Below are 21252 nucleotides of genomic sequence, written 5' to 3'. Positions count from 1 at the left end.
TTCATTTAATATTTGGTATTCAAATGTATTATTCATACCATTTACTTACGTGTTATACTTATGTGGATGATAGATTGGTATGAATTTAGTTGTGAGAAATTCGTTGAGCAATATGTTTTTCTTTATTTTCTTATACATATATATAACCCTTTAATTTAGTTTATCAAATCAAATATATATGCGCATACCAAGACATAACATAACATAGTAATAAGTGCATATATGGCTTGACAATAGATCTAGGTTCGAATCATTGATCCTCGATACTCAAAAAATCAAATATATATGCATTGCTTATATGATTTCTATTTGTTTAAAGAGCTTGAAGTTTTGTTTTGCAATAAATTTTTAGTGTCCTGACCAAGCTAAAATATTATTTCTATTGCTTGTATAAAATGGTAATATAAACAATTAAGAATTGGATCGGCCATTGTGATCTGTTGTAATTTGATATTATAAGCAATTAAGTAATTGCTCAATCAACATGATAGTCCTTACGTTTTAAAAAATGTCAGTTTTTAATTCGGCATATGGATTTGATTAAGGAATGCAATTCACAGTCTAATTTTACAAAAATTAATTTGTAAAATATCTATTTTGCCCCAATTAAATTAAGGGAGTAATTGAGAGACAATTATATTATGGTAGAATATTAATAAATAAATAAGGATACATTAGAAAAAAAAATTAATGGAGTCTTAAAATTATAAAAACGGCATTTATTTTAGAATAAAAAAAATATTTATTTTGAAACAGATGAAGTGTTAAAGAAAGAGTTATATAGAAATGCTATAATTGAAACAAATTTCAAGAATACATTATTACTAGTAATTATAAAAAACTTTAAGTGAAGGAGGCATTTAATTAAGCATCCTCACCCTTATTGAATGAATGAATACAATAACATGAAGAATGATATGTAAATGTATAAATTTACATCCTCTTCTTATTTACATCTTATAGAAATCAAACAATCTAAATGAAAATATAAATATACTATATTTCCTTACACAATATCAATATCAATATCAATAATAGGCATTGAGGTCAGATGGATTAACCCATTCCTGCTTTGTAAGATTACCCACTGTGTTCTTGTCCAAATGGAATGCTCTTGCCAGAAGATCAAGATTAACTGATGGAACTGCACCAAATATTGTATTTGCTGAGGTCACCACTCCTGGATTCTGACTATTCAAGGCGGCTATAGCAACTGCAGGAGTTTTTCCAATATTCATTTGGAAGTGAATGAGCCCAAATGGGAATACAAAAACATCTCCTGGCTTCAAAACCTTGGCGAAAAGGCGGTGATCGGGATTCGAAGTGATAAAACCTGCATATAGAGTTCCTTCTATGACGGTGATGATCTCTGCAGCTCGAGGATGGTGGTGAGGAGGGTTTACACCGCGAGGTGAGAAGTCAATCCGAACAATGGATAGAGCATTGGTGTTAAGGCCAGGGATCTGTTCTACAGTTAAGAGATTCGTGCGGACTCCGAGCTGTTGTGAGGTTTCTCTAGCAATGTTTAATCCAGAATAGGAAAAGTCATCTGCTGTTACGTGTTCTGGATCCTTGCAGAATTTTCCATTGACGAATACTGCATGCATAAAAGAATAATGTACTTGTTTATTAAATTAACTATTATCATGTAACTTATCATAACATAATACCCCAATAATGAACCTGTTGACTGTTGAGAGACAATCTAAATCTGAAAATGAAACCCTAGAAAAAAAGAAATTAAATAAAAGAAATGCATAAACAAAATATACATACCACCGGAATCGGAACCATCAGTTGCGACACAGAAGTCCTGGAGAGGACTAGCATCGTAAGCAATGGAAAATGAGGAAGCCATAGCCAAAACAGCAAGAGCTATAAGCAAATTAGCCATTTTCATTGTGCTTAAAAGTGATAATGAGAAGCTTTTAAAAGAAAAGTGATAATGAGAAGTCTTGTGTATACAACTTAGTAGAATTTGCTTGGTAAGAGATGATAAAATCTTGCATGGAGTGCATGGCTATTTATAGACAAGGAGGATTTGAAATTTCAGTTATTACAGGTGGATAATGAAAGCACGTTTTCTATCCAAATCGATTTTGTTCGTTGAATTTCAAGGATGGCGCAGAAATTTTCCTTGCTAGAATATAAAATGAGAGCGGTATATTGTTTGAATTTCTCATTCTCTGGCTACATTATTTTGAAACGTAATTATTGTCAACTTTCCAGAGGGTTTCGTAGTTCGTACGCTTTCTTTGGTCTTCCTTTTTTTGTCTTAATATTTACGTGCTGATTAACTAAGATAGTCTGTTTTCGTTTTAAAATTTGATTACGAAATCGTGACTTTTTTAATTTAATTTAATAGTTTTTTTATTGCTTTGCGCTATTCTTTAACTGTCCGCTGCAAATTCTGTAAAAGTATTAAGTTAACAAAGAGAATTAAGTCCATGTAACTCTTATAGGAGATAAAAAAACCAAAACCTATTTTTTTTTATCAGCAAAAAAAAAAAATTTACTAAAATTAAAAATATTAGAAAAAATTTAGCACTTTCAGGAATCTACCAAGTAAATAGGTTTTCCAATACATCTATAATCAGCTTGAAAAGGTCAAAACCTGTTAATTCTATTGCATTAGCAATTACTAATTATCATCTAAACTTATTTGTGAAAACTTTCAATTAACCAAGTGCACATATTATGAAAGGAAAAATTAATATGATGATGGTAATGCTTATAATGCATGATATCAGTCATAAATATTTTAATTATTTTTGTTAAGAATGTAGGTTATAAGAATTATTAGTCAAATTCAATAAATAATTGGCGAAATGCATAATTTCCCCTTTGAATTTTTTTTAATTGCTATTTATGCTCCTTATATAACTTTGCGAGGGATCGATTTTAAGCCTTAACTCAATTTTTTTGTAATTTTTTTACCCCTTAACACGCTAGATCAGTGGAACGTGGATGAATTTACTTTACAGAGCGTAAACAGTAATGTTTTTATCCTACGTGTAAGAGACGGTGTCATATTGAACTCCATTTGCTTAAATCAAGCGTGTAGTCACTCTCCATCTGCTTATTGTCTTCTTCTCTCTTAAACAAGCTGAACCAGAGCATTAAGCGTTGAATAAACAAAAAAAAAAAAAAGCCAAATCTTTCCCATCAAATAGCTCTTTAGAAGCAAGAGACGATATTAGATTTTTCTTTCTTTTAATTCTATTTTTCAAAAAAGAAAAAAAAAACTGATCTTTCATCTGAGTTGTTGTGATTGCAAAAATCGAATCTTTTATATCTCAGTTGTTGTGATTGCATAGGTTCGTGAAAGCGAGAATAAAACAGTAGCGTCACGGGAAGACATTTTGATGAAGAGACCTCAAACTCAACTCAGATTTGACATTGGCAGCAAAGAGAATACGAAGGAGAAACCCTTTGGACAACCTTAAGCGATATTCTGGTGGCTATAATATCAGCGATGATCATTACTGTGTTGCGAGTTATATCTCTCTCTTTTTTTATTTTTCTCTCAGTTCAAGAGGTTTTATTGCAAGAGGCGTTAAAATCTTACTGCTTATTCAATTAAATTTTCGTTTTTCTCTTTTTCGTTAGTTCTTCAACATGTGGAAATCAACATGGCGTTTCAAATGATGACATTTTGAGTGCTTACGACACGTCAACGCAAGTGTAATTCACTCACAAGTTTCAATTTAACTAAAGGTAAAAAAGCTATAAAAAAATAAATTAAGGTACATAAGCGGTCTCTCACAAAATATAGGAACATAAATAATAATTTGAAAAAAATTCAAGAAGGAAATTATGTGTTCTACCATTAATAATTCATTTAATATGTTAGATTAATAATAAGTTAGACTTACTTTTGATAAATTATTACCCGAGTCATTAGTTGGATAATTTTCTGTGGGTGTTTTTGGTCGAAATGACATAAAGGATTGCGTCATCATATTTTGACAAGCCAGCAACTGTATTATTATAACTTTATAAGATATGTATTGGTTATTAGAAATGGGAAATAATGGGGATACGTGAAAACATTTTTTATTTATTTTTATTTTTCCCTGTCTGATGACATTTGATGACATTCGCAATTATTTTTAGCTTTCATTATTCAGGAATTTAAAGGTTTATCATTTTTTATATTTTTTTAATAGATATAATATTTTATATATTAAATGCTTAATTTAACAAGTAAATTGTATTAAATTTTTTAACTATTCAGTAAAAATATTTAATGAATCCGATTTATGCGTGCATTTTAACACACTTTATTATTCAATAATTTTTTTATAAGATTTCAAATTATACAATTTATAAATTGGAGTACTCAATCCATTAATTTTGAAAACAAAAATATTTGATTTTAGTGTTTTCCATGTTTGAAATTTTCTATTTTGGTGTAGATGGAGAATTTTTTATTATAGTTAAGTGTTAATCACATTAATTTTTTTCAATTAACACTACAAAAAAAATGCCATTTTGCGACCGACAAATCGGTCGCAAAATGGCAAAAATAGGTCGCTAATTTACTGTAGCGACCGATTTGCGACCGATAAGTGTCGGTCGCAAAATCACTGGTCGCAAACCAAGTTTGCGACCGATTGTGTCGTCGGTCGCAATTAGAGACCGATAAAATCGGTCGCAAATGTGAATAAGCGGTCGCAATTTGTGGTCGCGGTTTAATTGGAAAATCAGTCCCAAATTTGGTCGCAGAAAGTCGGTCGCAATGTTTTGAAATCGGTTGCAAATTGGTCGCAAATTGTAAATTCAAAATGTTTACTTTTGGTAGCAAATCGGTGGCAAATCGGTCGCAAAAATGAAAAAAAAATAAAAAAAATTAAATATTGTTTTGAAACCAAAATTTTTCTGCACCTGTGAAAATTGACATAAATGCATATATATCACACACGCAGTTCAAGAACAGTATAAAAATGTAATTTTTATTGTTCTGAACAAATTAAAATATGAAAATACAAATGAAAAACTAAAAAGGTCCAAAATCAAATCTATATATGCTGCTGCTCATCTGCAGGATCCGATGTCGGATCGCCGGGAGGAGTACCTGCTGGATGTGATGTAGCGCCAGGAGGGGTGACCAAGGTATCGTCTGCAGCACCGGGATCAGGAGCCGATAGTGGCTGCTGCTGAGACGTCGAAACATGTCGGTCTGTAGCAGGCGCAGGATCAGAGGAAGAAGTACCAGCACCGTGCTCACCGAACAGCCACATCACATGCGCTCTAAGCTCTGCAATTTGTCTCTGCTGATCAGCAAGCTGAGCCCGTATATCATCATCATAGTGCGAGTCAGTGTGCTCCGGCTGTGGTGCTGCGCTGGCTGTAGAAGCGTGAGCTGCTGAGCCAGTGTAAAACTGTGATGCCTGAGACCCGATGCCGTATACCTTCCTCTTCTTCTCGCCCCCTACAGCCTGGAGATAAAGTGCTACCTCGTCAATTCTTGACTCAGCTTCGGATTCATCGGTCTGAGAAGTAACAATACGCTCCCGAGCTGTAGTATAGTTCTCCTGAAAACAAAAAATTAATAAATCAATGCAATTGCGAGCTTTGTTATATTGAACTTTGTACATCTTCGCAATGATTAGAGGGTAAATGTAAATATTATTCATTGTTACTTACATTGACGCTCAGCGCACGTCTGTCGACAAAGGTATTACGATCGTGGTCCTTCGTGTGAGTGTATGTAAACACTTCCATCGGTGTGGGCTCACGACCTAATTCTTTAGCCTGTAATGAATTTATATGCATGATATATTAATATATATAGTGTCCTTTCATTAAACATCAGTTTCTTGTAAATGGACTAATTCACTTACTAATAATCGAGCTGTCTCTATAGCAGATATAGATCCGCCTGTGTGTCGCGAAGGTCCTGCTCCATCACCGCCAGTCTCACTGCGCCTGTTTTGTGCAAATATCTCCCGCTTTCTCTTGAATGCAGGATCCTCCCAAGCCTTTTGCCAGCTCTCCCATATCTCTTGAGACACGCACTGCTGCTTCTTACCGCTTCTTCTCATCCTATAGGTGAAGTCAGCGTATCGATCGGCGCATATCTTCTCCCAGGCTACTTTCAGCATAGCCGTAATGGCCTCGTCCCATATGAAATGTTTCTGCAAAAAAAATGAAATATAGCGTTTAAACATTGTCGATTTGTATCTTGAATTGTAAACATTGAATGATGATATAACTTAAACCAAAGAATACCTGGAACTCCTCCCAATAAAAGTCTCTCGCCTCTTGTGGTACGGCATCCCATGTGTATCCTTCTTTATGCAGCTGTAGCTTGATTATCTTCAAAATTTGCCTCGCTGCTCGAGAAGATGGATATATGCTAAAAAAAAAAACAGAAGTAAAATATAATTACACGAAAGCATCACAGTTATGAATAAGTACAAAATATATATACAAAATATGCCTGCAGAAAATTTGAATAAGTACTTACTGTCCCGCTACCAAACTGAGGGTGATACGTGGATCTGATGAAACTGCAAAAGAAATACAAAGATTATAAATTTCTAGATAATTAATATATAATTAAAATGACAGTTATGACATTTATGATTACCTTGCACAGTAGGTGACTGTGCAGCTGGTGGAGTCTATACTGGTCCAGAAACGGGAGCAGAAGAGGAAGGAGCAGAAGAGGATGGAGCAGAAGAGGAAGGAGCAGAAGGCTGTGATGGCGGCAGTACTGGACGCTGAGCAGAGGATGAAGCCCCAGACGTACCTGAAGAAGGATGTGATGGCGGCAGTACTGGACGCTGAGCAGAGGATGAAGCCCCAGACATACCTGAAGAAGGATGTGATGGTGGCAGTACTGGTCGCTGAGCAGATGACGAAGCCCCAGACGTACCTGACGAAGGACGAGGGATCGACCCTCCTCGTCCACGGGCACTGCGTCCAGGGCCACGACCCCCACGCGAACCACTACCAGATGCGTCAGAATCAAACGCTCTGCCTCTAGCCATCTGTACTGCAGATATCAGAACCTAGATAAAATGAATTTATACAATTATATGAATTGTAGAACATGTGGTAAATACGAGTAAACAAAGTGAATACCATTAAAATTCTTCATTAATAATATTAATTACATATACATTTATCAATTTGTAACAGTAAAATTGCTCTAAGTTTTAAGTGTCTTCAATTTCATCTGCTTCCTCCTCCTCTTCATCAGCTTCCTCTTCTTCATATTCGTAATAATTTTCAGATGGAGTGGCCTGACCCACCGGCAACTCGCGCTTCACCATGATGTATCCATTCGTAATAATTTTCCACGAACCCATTTTTGCACAAATGAAGTTTCACTGTATCAATGTCTAAGAAGGCTCGATTTCGACACTTCTTGTGATTACATGGACACCTCAACTTATTCCCATCCATAAAACTGGGATTACCAACTGCAAACTGTATAAACGCCTCCAATCCGTTCAGGAACTCTTGTTTTAATATCCCATTGACCTCGAACCTCCAGTACATCCAATCGCGATTATTTCGCATTTTCTTTACCTAATTAACAATGTGTTTATCAAGGGTAAATTATATGTAATTGCATTAGTCTGATCTAGCCTTAAAACATGCCACTAATGTAATGTTCAATTTACACTTATAACTAACTAGGGTTATTTCTATAATAAGGGGAACTATATATAAATGTAAAAAAACTAAGTTCATTTATTCAATACAAAGGTTATATACCTACTATAATAAAGGTAAGTGTACTATTCTACATATTGAATTTATTGAAAAAAATTCGGCAGCATTTCGGCACAACACAATCAAATCTCAAATACAAAGACACTTCAATAAACACTTCTATAACATATCAACATTCTCCAAAGGCAAAATGGCCACTACTAGGCCTCCAATCCAAATTCAACATTCATTTAATAAAAACATATTTAAGAATAATAACGACAATAATATCTATAATAAAGAAAAAAATATTAATTTGGTTTGGATAAATTTTAAACTGTATCAAACCTAACCTAACTTCACCAAGAATAACCCTACATCTAGTAACTTAGGTATGACAAAATAAAATGTATACCATAGTAGTGAAAGTTTAGTTATAGCTTAAATGCGAAATTCGGTCATCGAAACAATGAAAATAGAAAATTTTATTAAAATAAAGGTATCTTTTACTACATGAGAAAAAATTCAAATTGTTATTAGTTTGGTTTATACTACTTTTAGTTGGTTAATTATACTACTTTTAGTTGGTTAATTACAATGGAAAACCTGAATTAATGGCATAGAGCCAATCATAGTAAGTGGGGTTGACAAAGAAACCAAGTTGTTGGGAAACAATAGTTATTTTCCAATTGGGCTTCCATTTCTAAAAGGGTTGCAGAATTTATCATCAAACTTTGTGCATTGTTAGTGGCTTTTAAAAAATATTGGAATCCTTTTTTATAATAATAAAAGAAGGGTGAAGAAGCTCTGAAAATGGTTGGTTGACACAACCATATCTATATATATATAATATAAAAAGACTTTGGAATGTGCATATTTTGTTAATAAAATTTACTAGTTCAAGTTTGAGGCATCTGATGCATTTTTTTTCCCTTTTTATTCTCTTAATTCACATTGGGTATAAAGAGAATGTTTGTGTGCATATATATATATATCAAAAATTATTAGCTATCAAAAAAAAAAAAAAAAGTTTTCAATGCTTATAATCAAACATTCTTTAGATGATCTTGTAATTTATGGAGCCTCAATTAATATCCCAGTAGAAAGATGGTGGCTTTGCGATAATAAACTAAATAAAATATTGGTGGTGGTGGTAGTTATAAACTTGTAAACACGTTTTTCCCTTATTTATTTATTGTATGGAGGTTGATTTGGAACTGATCAGGGAAGAAAAATCAGAAAACAAGTTGATGAATTTTTGGATTAATCTGGCTGCCTGCTTATAATTTAGGACCTTCAAAAATAGCAAATAAGTCAAGATTCTAAATTTCCAACTAAAATTTGAAAAATTCAAGATTTCCCAACAAATCTTTCCTAATTTTCCTTCTTCTCAATTTCCATATTGTTTAGGTTTCAGCTTCCAAACTGTGCACACCTGATAATTGAGGAACTGTAAAATATTAATCATATTGGTTTTACATGATGAAACCTCTACATGTTCTATATATTTATCTATTTTTAAAGATAGTGGCTGAAGATTCATACAGAAAGATATTTTGCAGCAGAAAAATTGGCACTGACCTGATAATTTGCAGAATTCAATTTAGATGGAGCATAAGAATTCTTGCAATCTAATTACTATAGCTAAAAGTCTGAATTTTTTGCTAGATTATTAAAATAGTTTTATCAGTTAAGTTTCTTCTTTCCTAAATTGATCTATTGAACTCATTTAACTAATTGAGTATTATCAAGTTTGAAAATCAAACCCATAAAATAATCAGCTCTTAATAATTCATAAATAAACAAAAGGAAACCAAAAGCTCACATTATCAATTTGGTTTACAGTAAAACAAAAAAAACTAAACTAGTATAACTATATTAATAATAATAATAATAATAACAACAACACTAACAACAACATTAACAATATTAATAATAATAACAATAATAATAAATTGAAAAATACACAAAAATCGCAAAAAAAAAAAAAAAAAAAAACATTTCGAAAAAAATAAAATGCAAACCGGCTTACCTCAAATGGTGTCCAGACGGTGGCGAACAGCGTAGAGGAGTGACCGGAGCGTCGGTGGCGGCGTCACAGGGGCTGGAGCGTTCTCAGGAGGGGCTGGAGCGGCGCTGCGGATGGAGGAGAGGAGAGGAGAAGGAGAAGAGAGAAAGAAGAAGAAAAGAAAAGAAGAGGGCGCATTTAAAGCCCTAAAATTTGCGACCGACATATCGGTCGCAAACGTAATTTAAATCGGTCGCAATTTTTTAATTGTCCGACGTCATTTTACTACGCGAGCATTTTGCGACCGATTGGCGATTGAAATAGTCGGTCGCAAACAATCGGTCGCACTTTTATCTCATTTCGGTCCCAGAATTTACCCATTTTTTTACGCGCGCATTTTTTTCGATAGAAACACAGTTAGTCGCAAAGCGGTCGCCAAATCGGTCGCAAAGGAGTAGTAATTCAGTCGCAAACGGAGAGGCAAACTCGCGCGAATTTTCCGCGCTAAATTTTGCGACTGATTGGCAAACAGTCGCAAATCGGTCGCAATATTGCGACCGATTTTGGTCGGTCGCAAAAAGCGGTCGCAATTTGGCGTTTTTTTTGTAGTGTAAGTGTCTAATGTGCCAGAAATACCACCTTTCAAAAAAAAAAATTGTGCCAAAAAATTTTCTATATATGTTTAATTTTTTTAATTTAGGAAATTGAAAAAACAAGAGAGGACGAAAAATAACAATTTGTTGCTTTTTCTTGAATCAACCTAATTTAAGCAGTCTAATTTGGAGAAAATAAAAAATAGACTCATGGAAAATAAAGAGAGGATTCCTCTCTTTTATTTTCCTATTATATCTAAACAAGAGATTTAATTTCATCATATTAATTAATTATAGTATATAATAAATATTGTATAACTTTAAAATATATATATATACTAAGAGGTTTAATCCCCTTGAGCTGGAAAACGTAAAAAGTTTTTGCACTCCTAGTAAAATATATTTTCTGGCGATCAAACTTGTATTCCCACCTTTACGGGAATCAAAGTTGCTAACCAATTCAACCAATACCCTTATTAACAATTCCAATATATATTTAGTTCTGCTAATAATCAGAAGCTTAGCCAGACTCCAAAATCAAGTAAAAACAAAATAAAATGCACTATTTTTATTAAGTAAATTTTTTGAAAAAAAATAATTATAGGTGACCCTGAGTCTCTCCATGCTCCGCCCTTGTAATCATAGAGGAAGTATCCTCACACTTATTGAATGATTACAATAACATGAAGCATATATGATATGCATATATATAAATACAAATCCTCTTCTTCTTATTTGCATTTCCCAGAACTTAAATTAACAAGTTGGATGAGGATAGAAATCCATATTTCCTTGTATAATGTCACTAAGCTCAGATGGGTTGACCCACTCTTGCTTAATAAGATCATTCACTATATTCCTATCCGTATGGAATGCTCTTGCAAGAAGATCAGGATTAACAGATGGAACTGCACCAAATACTGTATTTGCAGCTATAATGTCACAAAGGTCATCTCTCCTGGATTCTGACAGTTCAATGCAGCTATAGCAACTGCAGGAGTTTTCCTAATATTCATTTGGAAGTGAATGAGCCCAAATGGGAATACAAAAACATCTCCTGGCTTTAAAACCTTGGCGAAAAGACGGTGACAGGGATTCGAAGTAATAAAACCTGCATATAAACCTCCTTCTATGACAATCATGACCTCTGCAGCTCGAGGATGGCTGTGAGGTGGGTTTACACCGCCTGGTGTGAAGTCTATACGAGCTATGGAGAGGCCATTGATGTTCAGGCCAGGAATCTCTTCCACTGTTAAGAAATTTGTGCGGACTCCAAGTTGTTTTGAGGGTTCTCTAGCAATGTTGAATCCAGAATAGGAAAAGTCATCTGGCGTTACAGTTTGTGGATCCTTGCAGAATCTTCCATTTACTAATACTAAATGCAACAAACAATAATGTCATTATATATTAATTGAAAGAAATATACTGAGATATATTAATTACCAACATTAAACAACTCATACGTTAAAACTCACGACAAAAAATATTGAAAATTATATGCATATGCATATACTTTGACAATAATTATATATATAAATGTTTTTTTATACTGATTATTACAAATATTATAGGTCTAGCTTCCTGATCCGGCCGTATTGTTTTTGCCAAGTTTTTGTATAATATTTTCAGGCTAGTTAATGGGTGTATTGGAGAAAACCTATTGGCTTAGTTTAATTCCTGAAAATACTAACTTTTAATGTATCTTTTATTCTAATAAAAAAAAAATTTTGTTGCTGATGAAAAAAAAAATCTTAATCACTTGGTGATTTTAAAAGCATAATCCACCACAAAGTTCTATGTATTAAAAAATAATATTAATATTATTTCTCAAGTGTTCTCTAATGGTGTGAATCACAGTGGAATGACCAAAAAAAAAAAAAAATCTGCATCCAATTTGCTTTTGTGGGCATATATAATTATATCTCCTAGTGAGAGTATAAAAATACATCAGGTGCAGGCAAAAATTACTCGCCTTAATTATATGCCTCCATTGCTATTTTCATTCATGAAAGTTAACAATTATAAGTATCGCAAACTAAATAATTATCATGTCATTCATCATAACATTATTGATCAATAATAAAGTTGATGAGAGACAAACTAAATCTGAAAATCAAGAAAAGGAAATTAATTGTTACATACCACCGCAAGCCGTGTCATCGGTTGCGACGCAGAAATCTTGGACAGGGCTAGGATCGTAGGCAATGGCTAATGAGCAAGTCATAGCCAAAACACTGAGAGCTATAAGCAAATTAGCTATCCCCATCGTGCTTAAAAGTTAATAATTTGATATATTTTTTTTTATGTATATGCTAGCTAGCTAGCTATATTTGTTTGGTAAGAGATGACAAAATCTTGCATGGAAATGCATGGCTATTTATAGACAAGGAGGATTATTTGAAATTTCAATTATTGCACAAAAATATTCATTATCATTTGAAAATTGTGACGGTGGACAATGAAAGTAAATTTCTATCAAAGTTGGTTTCTGGATATTTTTTTTTTGGTTGATTTCAACCAACATACAGAAATTTTCCTTAGAATATATTCACATCTTTACGGTTGTGAATCTCTATAATTACATCTTTCATAAATTAAACTCCTAACTTTATAGATATCATCTATTGAAATCAAACGTGTTAAGTCGCTTAAGTGACTTCTTAATTTAATTTTCTATAATAAAATTTCATTTGTCAAAATCAACTTCATGCCCTTTAGCCATAACATTTTAAATGTGCTAAATTGAGTTTTAAACTAATAAAAGTAATTAAAACTACTGAAAATTCCTAATAAAAACTATATTAAAATTACTCTAAAAATACACTTATCAATAGGTTATTAATAAATCAATGTTTGGAGCACATTGTTCTTTCTTATAAAGTTATTATCCTTAAAATGATTTAATTTTTTTTAACTATAAAAATATTTTGTGTTAACTGAATTTTCGGAGTAACCGAAATATTGAAAAATCTAAAAAAATATTTTACACTCCCCAAATCTTTACGCTCTACAATTCGGGAGGATTAAAACATTTTTGATAGGAAAGTAGAACTATTATTAGGGACGAATAGCGACACATGAAAATTATTAATTATTTTTAGTTTGATTATTTTAATTTTATAAAATTATATACTTGTTAAATAAATTTTATTTTTTTTAATTATTTAGTAAATATTTAACAAATAAATTTTTTTACGGAAGCATTTCTAACACAATTCCTTTTTTTTTTTTTTTTTTTGGAAGGTTAACACAAGTTACTAGTCAATTATCTGATAAGCGTTCAAATTATAGTGAAGAAAATTTGGTAAATGAAATGTTAAATAGCTTTATTTTTATAAATTAAAATAATTTAGTTGAGTAAATTTATAGAATTAATTAGTTAATCGAGAGTAGTTTCATTCATTTAATATTTGGTATTCGAATGTATTATTCATACCATTTAGTTGTGGGAAATTCGTTGAGCATATATGCCTTGACAATAGATTTATGTTCGAATCATTGATCCTCGATACTCAAAAAATCAAATACATATGCATTGCTTATATGATTTCTATTTGTTTAAAGAGCTTGAAGTTTTGTTTTGCAATAAATTTTTAGTGTCCTGACCAAGCTAAAATATTATTTCTATTGCTTATATAAAATGGTAATATAAACAATTAAGAATTGGATCGGCCATTGTGCTAAGTTGTAATTTGATATTATAAGCAATTAAGTAATTGCTCAATCAACATGATAGTCCTTCCGTTTTAAAATAAATGTCAGTTTTTAATTCGGCATATGGATTTGATTAAGGAATGCAATTCACAGTCTAATTTTACAAAAATTAATTTGTAAAATATCTATTTTGCCCCAATTAAATTAAGGGAGTAATGGAGAGACAATTATATTATGGTAGAATACTAATAAATAAATAAGGATGCATTAGAAAAAAAATTAATGGAGTCTTAAAATTATAAAAACGGCATTTATTTTAGAATAAAAAAATATTTATTTTGAAACAGATGGAGTATTAAAGAAAGAGATATATAGAAATGCTATAATTGAAACAAATTTCAAGAATACATTATTACTAGTAATTATAAAAAACTTTAAGTGAAGGAGGCATTTAATTAAGCATCCTCACCCTTATTGAATGAATGAATACAATAACATTAAGAATGATATGTAAATGTATAAATTTACATCCTCTTCTTATTTACATCTTATAGAAATCAAACAATCTAAATGAAAATATAAATATACTATATTTCCTTACACAATATCAATATCAATATCAATAATAGGCATTGAGGTCAGATGGATTAACCCATTCCTGCTTTGTAAGATTACCCACTGTGTTCTTGTCCAAATGGAATGCTCTTGCCAGAAGATCAAGATTAACTGATGGAACTGCACCAAAAATTGTATTTGCTGAGGTCACCACTCCTGGATTCTGACTATTCAAGGCGGCTATAGCAACTGCAGGAGTTTTTCCAATATTCATTTGGAAGTGAATGAGCCCAAATGGGAATACAAAAACATCTCCTGGCTTCAAAACCTTGGCGAAAAGGCGGTGATCGGGATTCGAAGTGATAAAACCTGCATATAGAGTTCCTTCTATGACGGTGATGATCTCTGCAGCTCGAGGATGGTGGTGAGGAGGGTTTACACCGCGAGGTGAGAAGTCAATCCGAACAATGGATAGAGCATTGGTGTTAAGGCCAGGGATCTGTTCTACAGTTAAGAGATTCGTGCGGACTCCGAGCTGTTGTGAGGTTTCTCTAGCAATGTTTAATCCAGAATAGGAAAAGTCATCTGCTGTTACGTGTTCTGGATCCTTGCAGAATTTTCCATTGACGAATACTGCATGCATAAAAGAATAATGTACTTGTTTATTAAATTAACTATTATCATGTAACTTATCATAACATAATACCCCAATAATGAACCTGTTGACTGTTGAGAGACAATCTAAATCTGAAAATGAAACCCTAGAAAAAAAGAAATTAAATAAAAGAAATGCATAAACAAAATATACATACCACCGGAATCGGAACCATCAGTTGCGACACAGAAGTCCTGGAGAGGACTAGCATCGTAAGCAATGGCAAAAGAGGCAGCCATAGCCAAAACAGCAAGAGCTATAAGAAAATTAGCCATTTTCATTGTGCTTAAAAGTGATAATGAGAAGCTTTTAAAAGAAAAGTGATAATGAGAAGTCTTGTGTATACAACTTAGTAGAATTTGCTTGGTAAGAGATGATAAAATCTTGCATGGAGTGCATGGCTATTTATAGACAAGGAGGATTTGAAATTTCAGTTATTACAGGTGGATAATGAAAGCACGTTTTCTATCCAAATCGATTTTGTTCGTTGAATTTCAAGGATGGCGCAGAAATTTTCCTTGCTAGAATATAAAATGAGAGCGGTATATTGTTTGAATTTCTCATTCCTGGCTACATTATTTTGACACGTAATTATTGTCAACTTTCCAGAGGGTTTCGTAGTTCGTACGCTTTCTTTGGTCTTCCTTTTTTTGTCTTAATATTTACGTGCTGATTAACTAAGATAGTCTGTTTTCGTTTTAAAATTTGATTACGAAATCGTGACTTTTTTAATTTAATTTAATAGTTTTTTTATTGCTTTGCGCTATTCTTTAACTGTCCGCTGCAAATTCTGCAAAAGTATTAAGTTAACAAAGAGAATTAAGTTCATGTAACTCTTATAGGAGATAAAAAAACCTAAACCTATTTTTTTTTATCAGCAAAAAAAAAATTTACTAAAATTAAAAATACTAGAAAAAATTTAGCATTTTCAGAAATCTACCAAGTAAATAGGTTTTCCAATACATCTATAATCAGCTTGAAAAGGTCAAAACCTGTTAATTCTATTGCATTAGCAATTACTAATTATCATCTAAACTTATTTGTAAAAATTTTCAATTAACCATGTGCACATATTATGAAAGGAAAAATTAATATGATGATGGTAATGCTTATAATGATGATAATGCATGATATCAGTCATAAATATTTTAATTATTTTTGTTACGAATGTAGGTTATAAGAATTATTAGTCAAATTCAATTAATAATTGGCGGAATACATAATTTCCCCTCTGAATTTTTTTTAATTGCCATTTATGCTCCTTATATAACTTTGTGAGGGACCGATTTTGTACCTTAACTCATTTTTTTAATTTTTTTTACCCCTTATCACGCTAGATCAGTGGAACGTGAATGAATTTGCTGTACAGAGTGTAAACAGTAATGTTTTTATCCTATGTGTAAGAGACGGTGACGTATTGAACTCCATTTGCTTAAATCAAGCATGTAGTCATTCTCCATCCGCTTATTGTTTTCTTCTCTCTTAAACAAGCTGAACCAGAGCATTAAGTGTTCAATAAACAAAACAAAGAAAGCCAAATCTCCCATCAAATAGCTCTTTAGAAGCAAGAGACAGGGATTAGATATTTCTTTCTTTTAATTCTATTTTTCAAAAAAAAAAAAAAATCTGATCTTTTATTTGAATTGTTGTGATTGCAAAAAATCTAATCTTTCATATCTGAGTTGTTGTGATTGCAAAGATTGGTGAAAGTGAGAATGGAACAGTGTCACGGGAAACGAGAAGGCATCTTGATGAAGAGACCTCAAACTCAACTCAGATATGACATTGGCAGCAAAGAGAACGCGAAGGAAAAACCCTTTGGACAACCTTAAGCGATATATAAGTGGCTACAATATCAACAATGATCATTACTGGGTTGCGAGTTATCTCTATCTTTTTTTATTTTCTTCTCAGGTTTTATTGCAAGAGGCATTAAAATCTTTAATTAAATTTTCGTTTTTCTCTTTTCCATTAGTTCTTGAACATGTGGAAATCAACATAGCATTTCAAATGATGACATTTTGAAGTGCTTATGACAGTCAACGAGAGTGTAATTCACACACAAACTTCAATTTGGCTAAAGGTAGAAAAGCTAAAAAAAAACGAATTAAGATATACAAGCGATCCCTCGCAAAATTAAGGAGTACAAAAATGATAATTTGAAGAAAATTCAAAAAAGGAAGTTATGCATTCATCCATTAATAATTCATTTAATACGTTAGATTAATAATAAGTTAGACTTTCTTTTGACAAATTATTACCGTTGGATCACTTTCGTCCGCGTTTTTTGTCGAAATGACATAAAGGATTGCGTCATCATATTTTGACAAGCCAGCAACAGTATTATTATAACTTTATAAGATATGTATCATTGTATTGTTTATTAGAAATGGGAAATAACGGGGACACGTGAAAACAATTTTTATTTATTTTTATTTTTTCCCTGTCTGATGACATTTGATGACATTCGCAATTATTTTTAGCTTTCATTATTCAGGAATTTAAAAGTTTATCATTTTTTATATATTTTTAATAGATATAATATTTTAAATATTAAATACTTTAACAAGTAAATTGTATTAAAATTTTTTACTATTCAGTAAAAATATTTAATGAATCCGATTTATGCTTGCATTTTAACACACTTTATTATTCAATAATTTTTTTTATAAGATTTCAAATTATACAATTTATAAATTGGAGTACTCAATCAATTAATTTTGAAAACTAAAATATTTGATTTTAGTGTTTTCCATGTTTGAAATTTTATATTTTGGTGTAGATGGAGAATTTTTTTATTATAGTTAAGTGTTAATCACAATAATTTTTTTCAATTAAGTGTCTAATGTCCCAGAAATACCACCTTTCAAAAAAAAAAAATTGTGCCAAAAATACCATTATGACAATTAGGGCCACTCTTCCTCTCATATTCCACCGACGTCGATAGATATATATAATTAGCCCATCATATTAGGATTTTAACCCATACACAAAGTTAAAATGCATTTAATTAGCCCATTAATATTTTCAAGAATCACTCATTATTAGTGAACTTTGAATCAGGCTTTTTGTACTATAAAATTTAACCTAAATATTTTAGAAAACCAAAAAATATATAATTAATAGATCCAATAAAAATAAAATTTCTATTAGTTTCCTCGCATGTATAAAAAATAAAAATAAAAAAACAATCAATTACATGGTATTCTTAAATTTGGTTTCTCAAATCAAATATAGCTTCTAAATTTTAAGCTTAGACATTTTCTATTTGTTTAAAAATCTTTAGTGTTCTTTGTCTATCAATTTCATTGTATCATGTGCTTCTTGTGCTATTTACATTTTTCTTATTAATTTAATTGTTCATATCATTAGGACCTTAAATTAATGTATTTAATTTTGTCATATATATATATATATATATATATATATATATATATATATATATATAGTTGTACTAGCATTGTGAATGGAAAAAATTGGGTTGGGAGGGTCACCCCATAACGGGCTTTTGTAGAACCCGAACCTGAATCTGGATTAATCAGCTGTGCGAGATACTGAATAATTTAATAAAAAAAATTAAAATTAAGGGTAAAGAAAAATTTCACTATATTATAGCCCCAGTGTCACTTAGTTCTACCCTTGTTAGTTGTTGATTTGAGCTTATAAGCACTTAAGTCGATTGCTGGATCAACATGTAGTAAAGATAGATATAGAAATGCTCTAATGAAACAAAGGCCAATAGCATTATTCTTTTGACTTATAAGCGGCTAATGGCCGTCTAATATTATAGGCTACACAGTAGGGGTAGCCATCCCCTTTGAATAATATTAGATAGTACATTGCTGCTAGAAATTAAAAACAACTTAAGTGAAGGAGGCATTTCATTAAGCATCCTCACCCTTATTATCTTCTTCTTTATATGTTATTGAAATTAAACAATTTAAATGAGGGCAAAAATTATATATTTGCTTGCATAATATCAATAATCTTAATAGATGTTAAGGTCAGATGGATTGACCCATTCTTGCTTTGTAAGATCACCTACTATATTCTTGTCCGAATGGAATGCTCTTGCAAGAAGATCAAGATTAACAGATGGAATTGCACCAAATATTGTATTTGCTAAGGTCACTACTCCTGGATTCTGACTGTTCAATGCAGCCATAGCAACTGCTGGGGTTTTTCCAATGTTCATTTGGAAGTGAATAAGCCCAAATGGGAATACAAAAACATCCCCTGGCTTCAAAACCTTGGCGAAAAGGCGGTGATCGGGATTCGAAGTGATAAAACCTGCATATAGAGTTCCTTCCAAGACAGTGATAATTTCTGCAGCTCGAGGATGGTTGTGAGGTGGATTTACACCTCCAGGTGTGAAGTCAATACGAACTATGGACAGACCATTTGTGTTAAGGCCAGGAATGTCGTTCACAGTTAAGAGATTTGTGCGAACTCCAAGCTGTTGTGAGGTTTCTCTAGGAATGTTGAATCCAGTATAAGAAAAGTCATCTGGTGTTACCGTTTCTGGATCCTTGCAGAATTTTCCATTTACGAATACTAAAAGCACCAAAAAATTAAAATGTTAATATAGGATCATCTTCCAAGCCAAAACTAAATTATCTTACTAGGTGATCTTAAAACCAAAATTCAGATCATAAGTCTTTTATGGGCAAATGTAATATAATATACATCTGAAGTAGCCAAATTTTGCTCACCCTGACCCATGTCTATTTTTATTTATGAAACTTTAACATAACATTATTCATCAATAATGAAGTTGATGGGAGACAAACTAACTGTCTGAAAATGAAATACTAAATCCTAGAAAAGGAAATTAAAATAAAGGAAAAGCAAAATGTACATACCGCCGGAAGCAGAATCATCAGTTGCGACGCAGAAATCTTGGAGAGGGCTAGGATCATAGGCAATGGCAAATGAGGAAGCCATAGCCAAAACACCAAGAGCTATCAGCAAATTAGCCATTTTCGTTATACTTAGGAGTGACAATTAGAATTCTTGTGTATTATGATATTTGTTTGGTAAGAGATGACAAAATCTTGCATGGAATGCATGGCTATTTATACACAAGGAAAATTTTAAATTTCAATTATTGCACCGAAAATATTTATTATCTTTCAAGCATTATTACCGATTACTGAAAGTACATTTTTTATCTAGAATTTATTTTCGATTTTGTTTGTTGAATTATAATGAAGAGATACAATTAAATTTTTCCTTACAGAAATTTCTGTAGAAATTTGCCTTGTTTTATTTAACTGGTTCCTTATTAATTCCTAAAATTAGGTTTGAAAATGTAAGAAAATGAGACCTTGAAAATAACTATACTCTGAATTTTTGTGCTTCAAGATAGCTACATTCTGGTATTGATATAATTTATTTATGGCCAATCAATTTTGCTTGCCCTGAATTTTTCAAACAATTTTCAAATTATCACAGTTCTAAAAAACTTTAACAACTGATATCAATTAATAAATGGATTCTTATTAAAATATTATTACAAAATAATATAAACATTTGTTAGTATTTTTTTTGTCAACACTTCATATTTTATTTTATTAAATTATAAAATCAAGGAAAATTTTATCAAATCCAATAGAGTACTCAACTTATCAAACATTAGTTATTAATTTTGATGCACTAGTCTAATACAAGTCAATTTGATTTTTCTGTCACTTGTATTTTGGGCTATGTATTGGATATGGATTCAGGTTTTACTTAATTTCCAAAATAAGATAGAGTGCATTGAGAAAAGCCTGATGACTTGGGTGTAGTAACTTGGATCGCTGAGTTTTATCTGAACATATATTTATTTCTACTTAATTCTTAATTAAAAATTCTTCTTTGCTAATATAAAAAAAAATTCAGGTTCTTTAAGGCATAAAATTTAATATTATATCAAAAAAGTCGGATCTTAATTAAGCTTTCGTATTTGAATTAATATTATTCCCAATTTAGAATAACGTCATTGGACATATAAACAATGATAAAAAATTAAATTATTGGATCGTTCGAGATGAAAGTTTTAATGAGTAGTAGGATTTTTTTATGGTTATCTAATGGGTCAAAAACCACTCAAAAGTTTTTAGCCCACTAAATTTGAG

At 31.6% G+C, this 21252-nt stretch overlaps 4 protein-coding genes across 4 annotated transcripts; all 4 read right to left on the bottom strand.

Moving 5' to 3' along the window:
* Positions 1-795: 795 nt before the first annotated feature.
* LOC149492451 (germin-like protein subfamily 1 member 13) lies at positions 796-1991 on the bottom strand. Its single transcript, XM_089715976.1, has 2 exons — positions 1777-1991; positions 796-1597 (listed from the first exon to the last, which is right to left on the bottom strand). The coding sequence occupies exons 1-2, from the start codon at positions 1898-1900 to the stop codon at positions 1029-1031; spliced, it is 693 nt and encodes a 230-aa protein (XP_089572102.1). The 5' UTR covers positions 1901-1991; the 3' UTR covers positions 796-1028.
* Positions 1992-10888: 8897 nt separating this feature from the next.
* LOC105634593 (germin-like protein subfamily 1 member 13) lies at positions 10889-12602 on the bottom strand. Its single transcript, XM_037639449.2, is given in 3 exon segments — positions 10889-11214; positions 11217-11644; positions 12412-12602. Coding segments are annotated over 3 exon segments (741 nt in total). The 5' UTR covers positions 12536-12602; the 3' UTR covers positions 10889-11025.
* Positions 12603-14309: 1707 nt separating this feature from the next.
* Positions 14310-15492, bottom strand: LOC149492450 (germin-like protein subfamily 1 member 13). The gene is made up of 2 exons (XM_089715854.1): positions 15291-15492; positions 14310-15111 (listed from the first exon to the last, which is right to left on the bottom strand). Exons 1-2 carry the CDS (start codon positions 15412-15414, stop codon positions 14543-14545), a joined length of 693 nt encoding a protein of 230 aa, XP_089571980.1. The 5' UTR covers positions 15415-15492; the 3' UTR covers positions 14310-14542.
* A 3365-nt stretch (positions 15493-18857) lies between these two features.
* Positions 18858-20182, bottom strand: LOC105634318 (germin-like protein subfamily 1 member 13). Its single transcript, XM_012217155.4, has 2 exons — positions 19996-20182; positions 18858-19687 (listed from the first exon to the last, which is right to left on the bottom strand). Exons 1-2 carry the CDS (start codon positions 20111-20113, stop codon positions 19122-19124), a joined length of 684 nt encoding a protein of 227 aa, XP_012072545.1. The 5' UTR covers positions 20114-20182; the 3' UTR covers positions 18858-19121.
* Positions 20183-21252: the final 1070 nt, after the last annotated feature.

The sequence above is a fragment of the Jatropha curcas genome, chromosome 11, assembly GCF_041381405.1.
Source record: "Jatropha curcas cultivar XTBG-Jc1 chromosome 11, XTBG_Jcur_1.0, whole genome shotgun sequence".
Taxonomy (NCBI): domain Eukaryota; kingdom Viridiplantae; phylum Streptophyta; class Magnoliopsida; order Malpighiales; family Euphorbiaceae; genus Jatropha; species Jatropha curcas.
The sequence above is the reverse complement of the archived record's forward strand: the minus strand, read 5'-3'. Positions and strand labels throughout refer to the sequence as shown.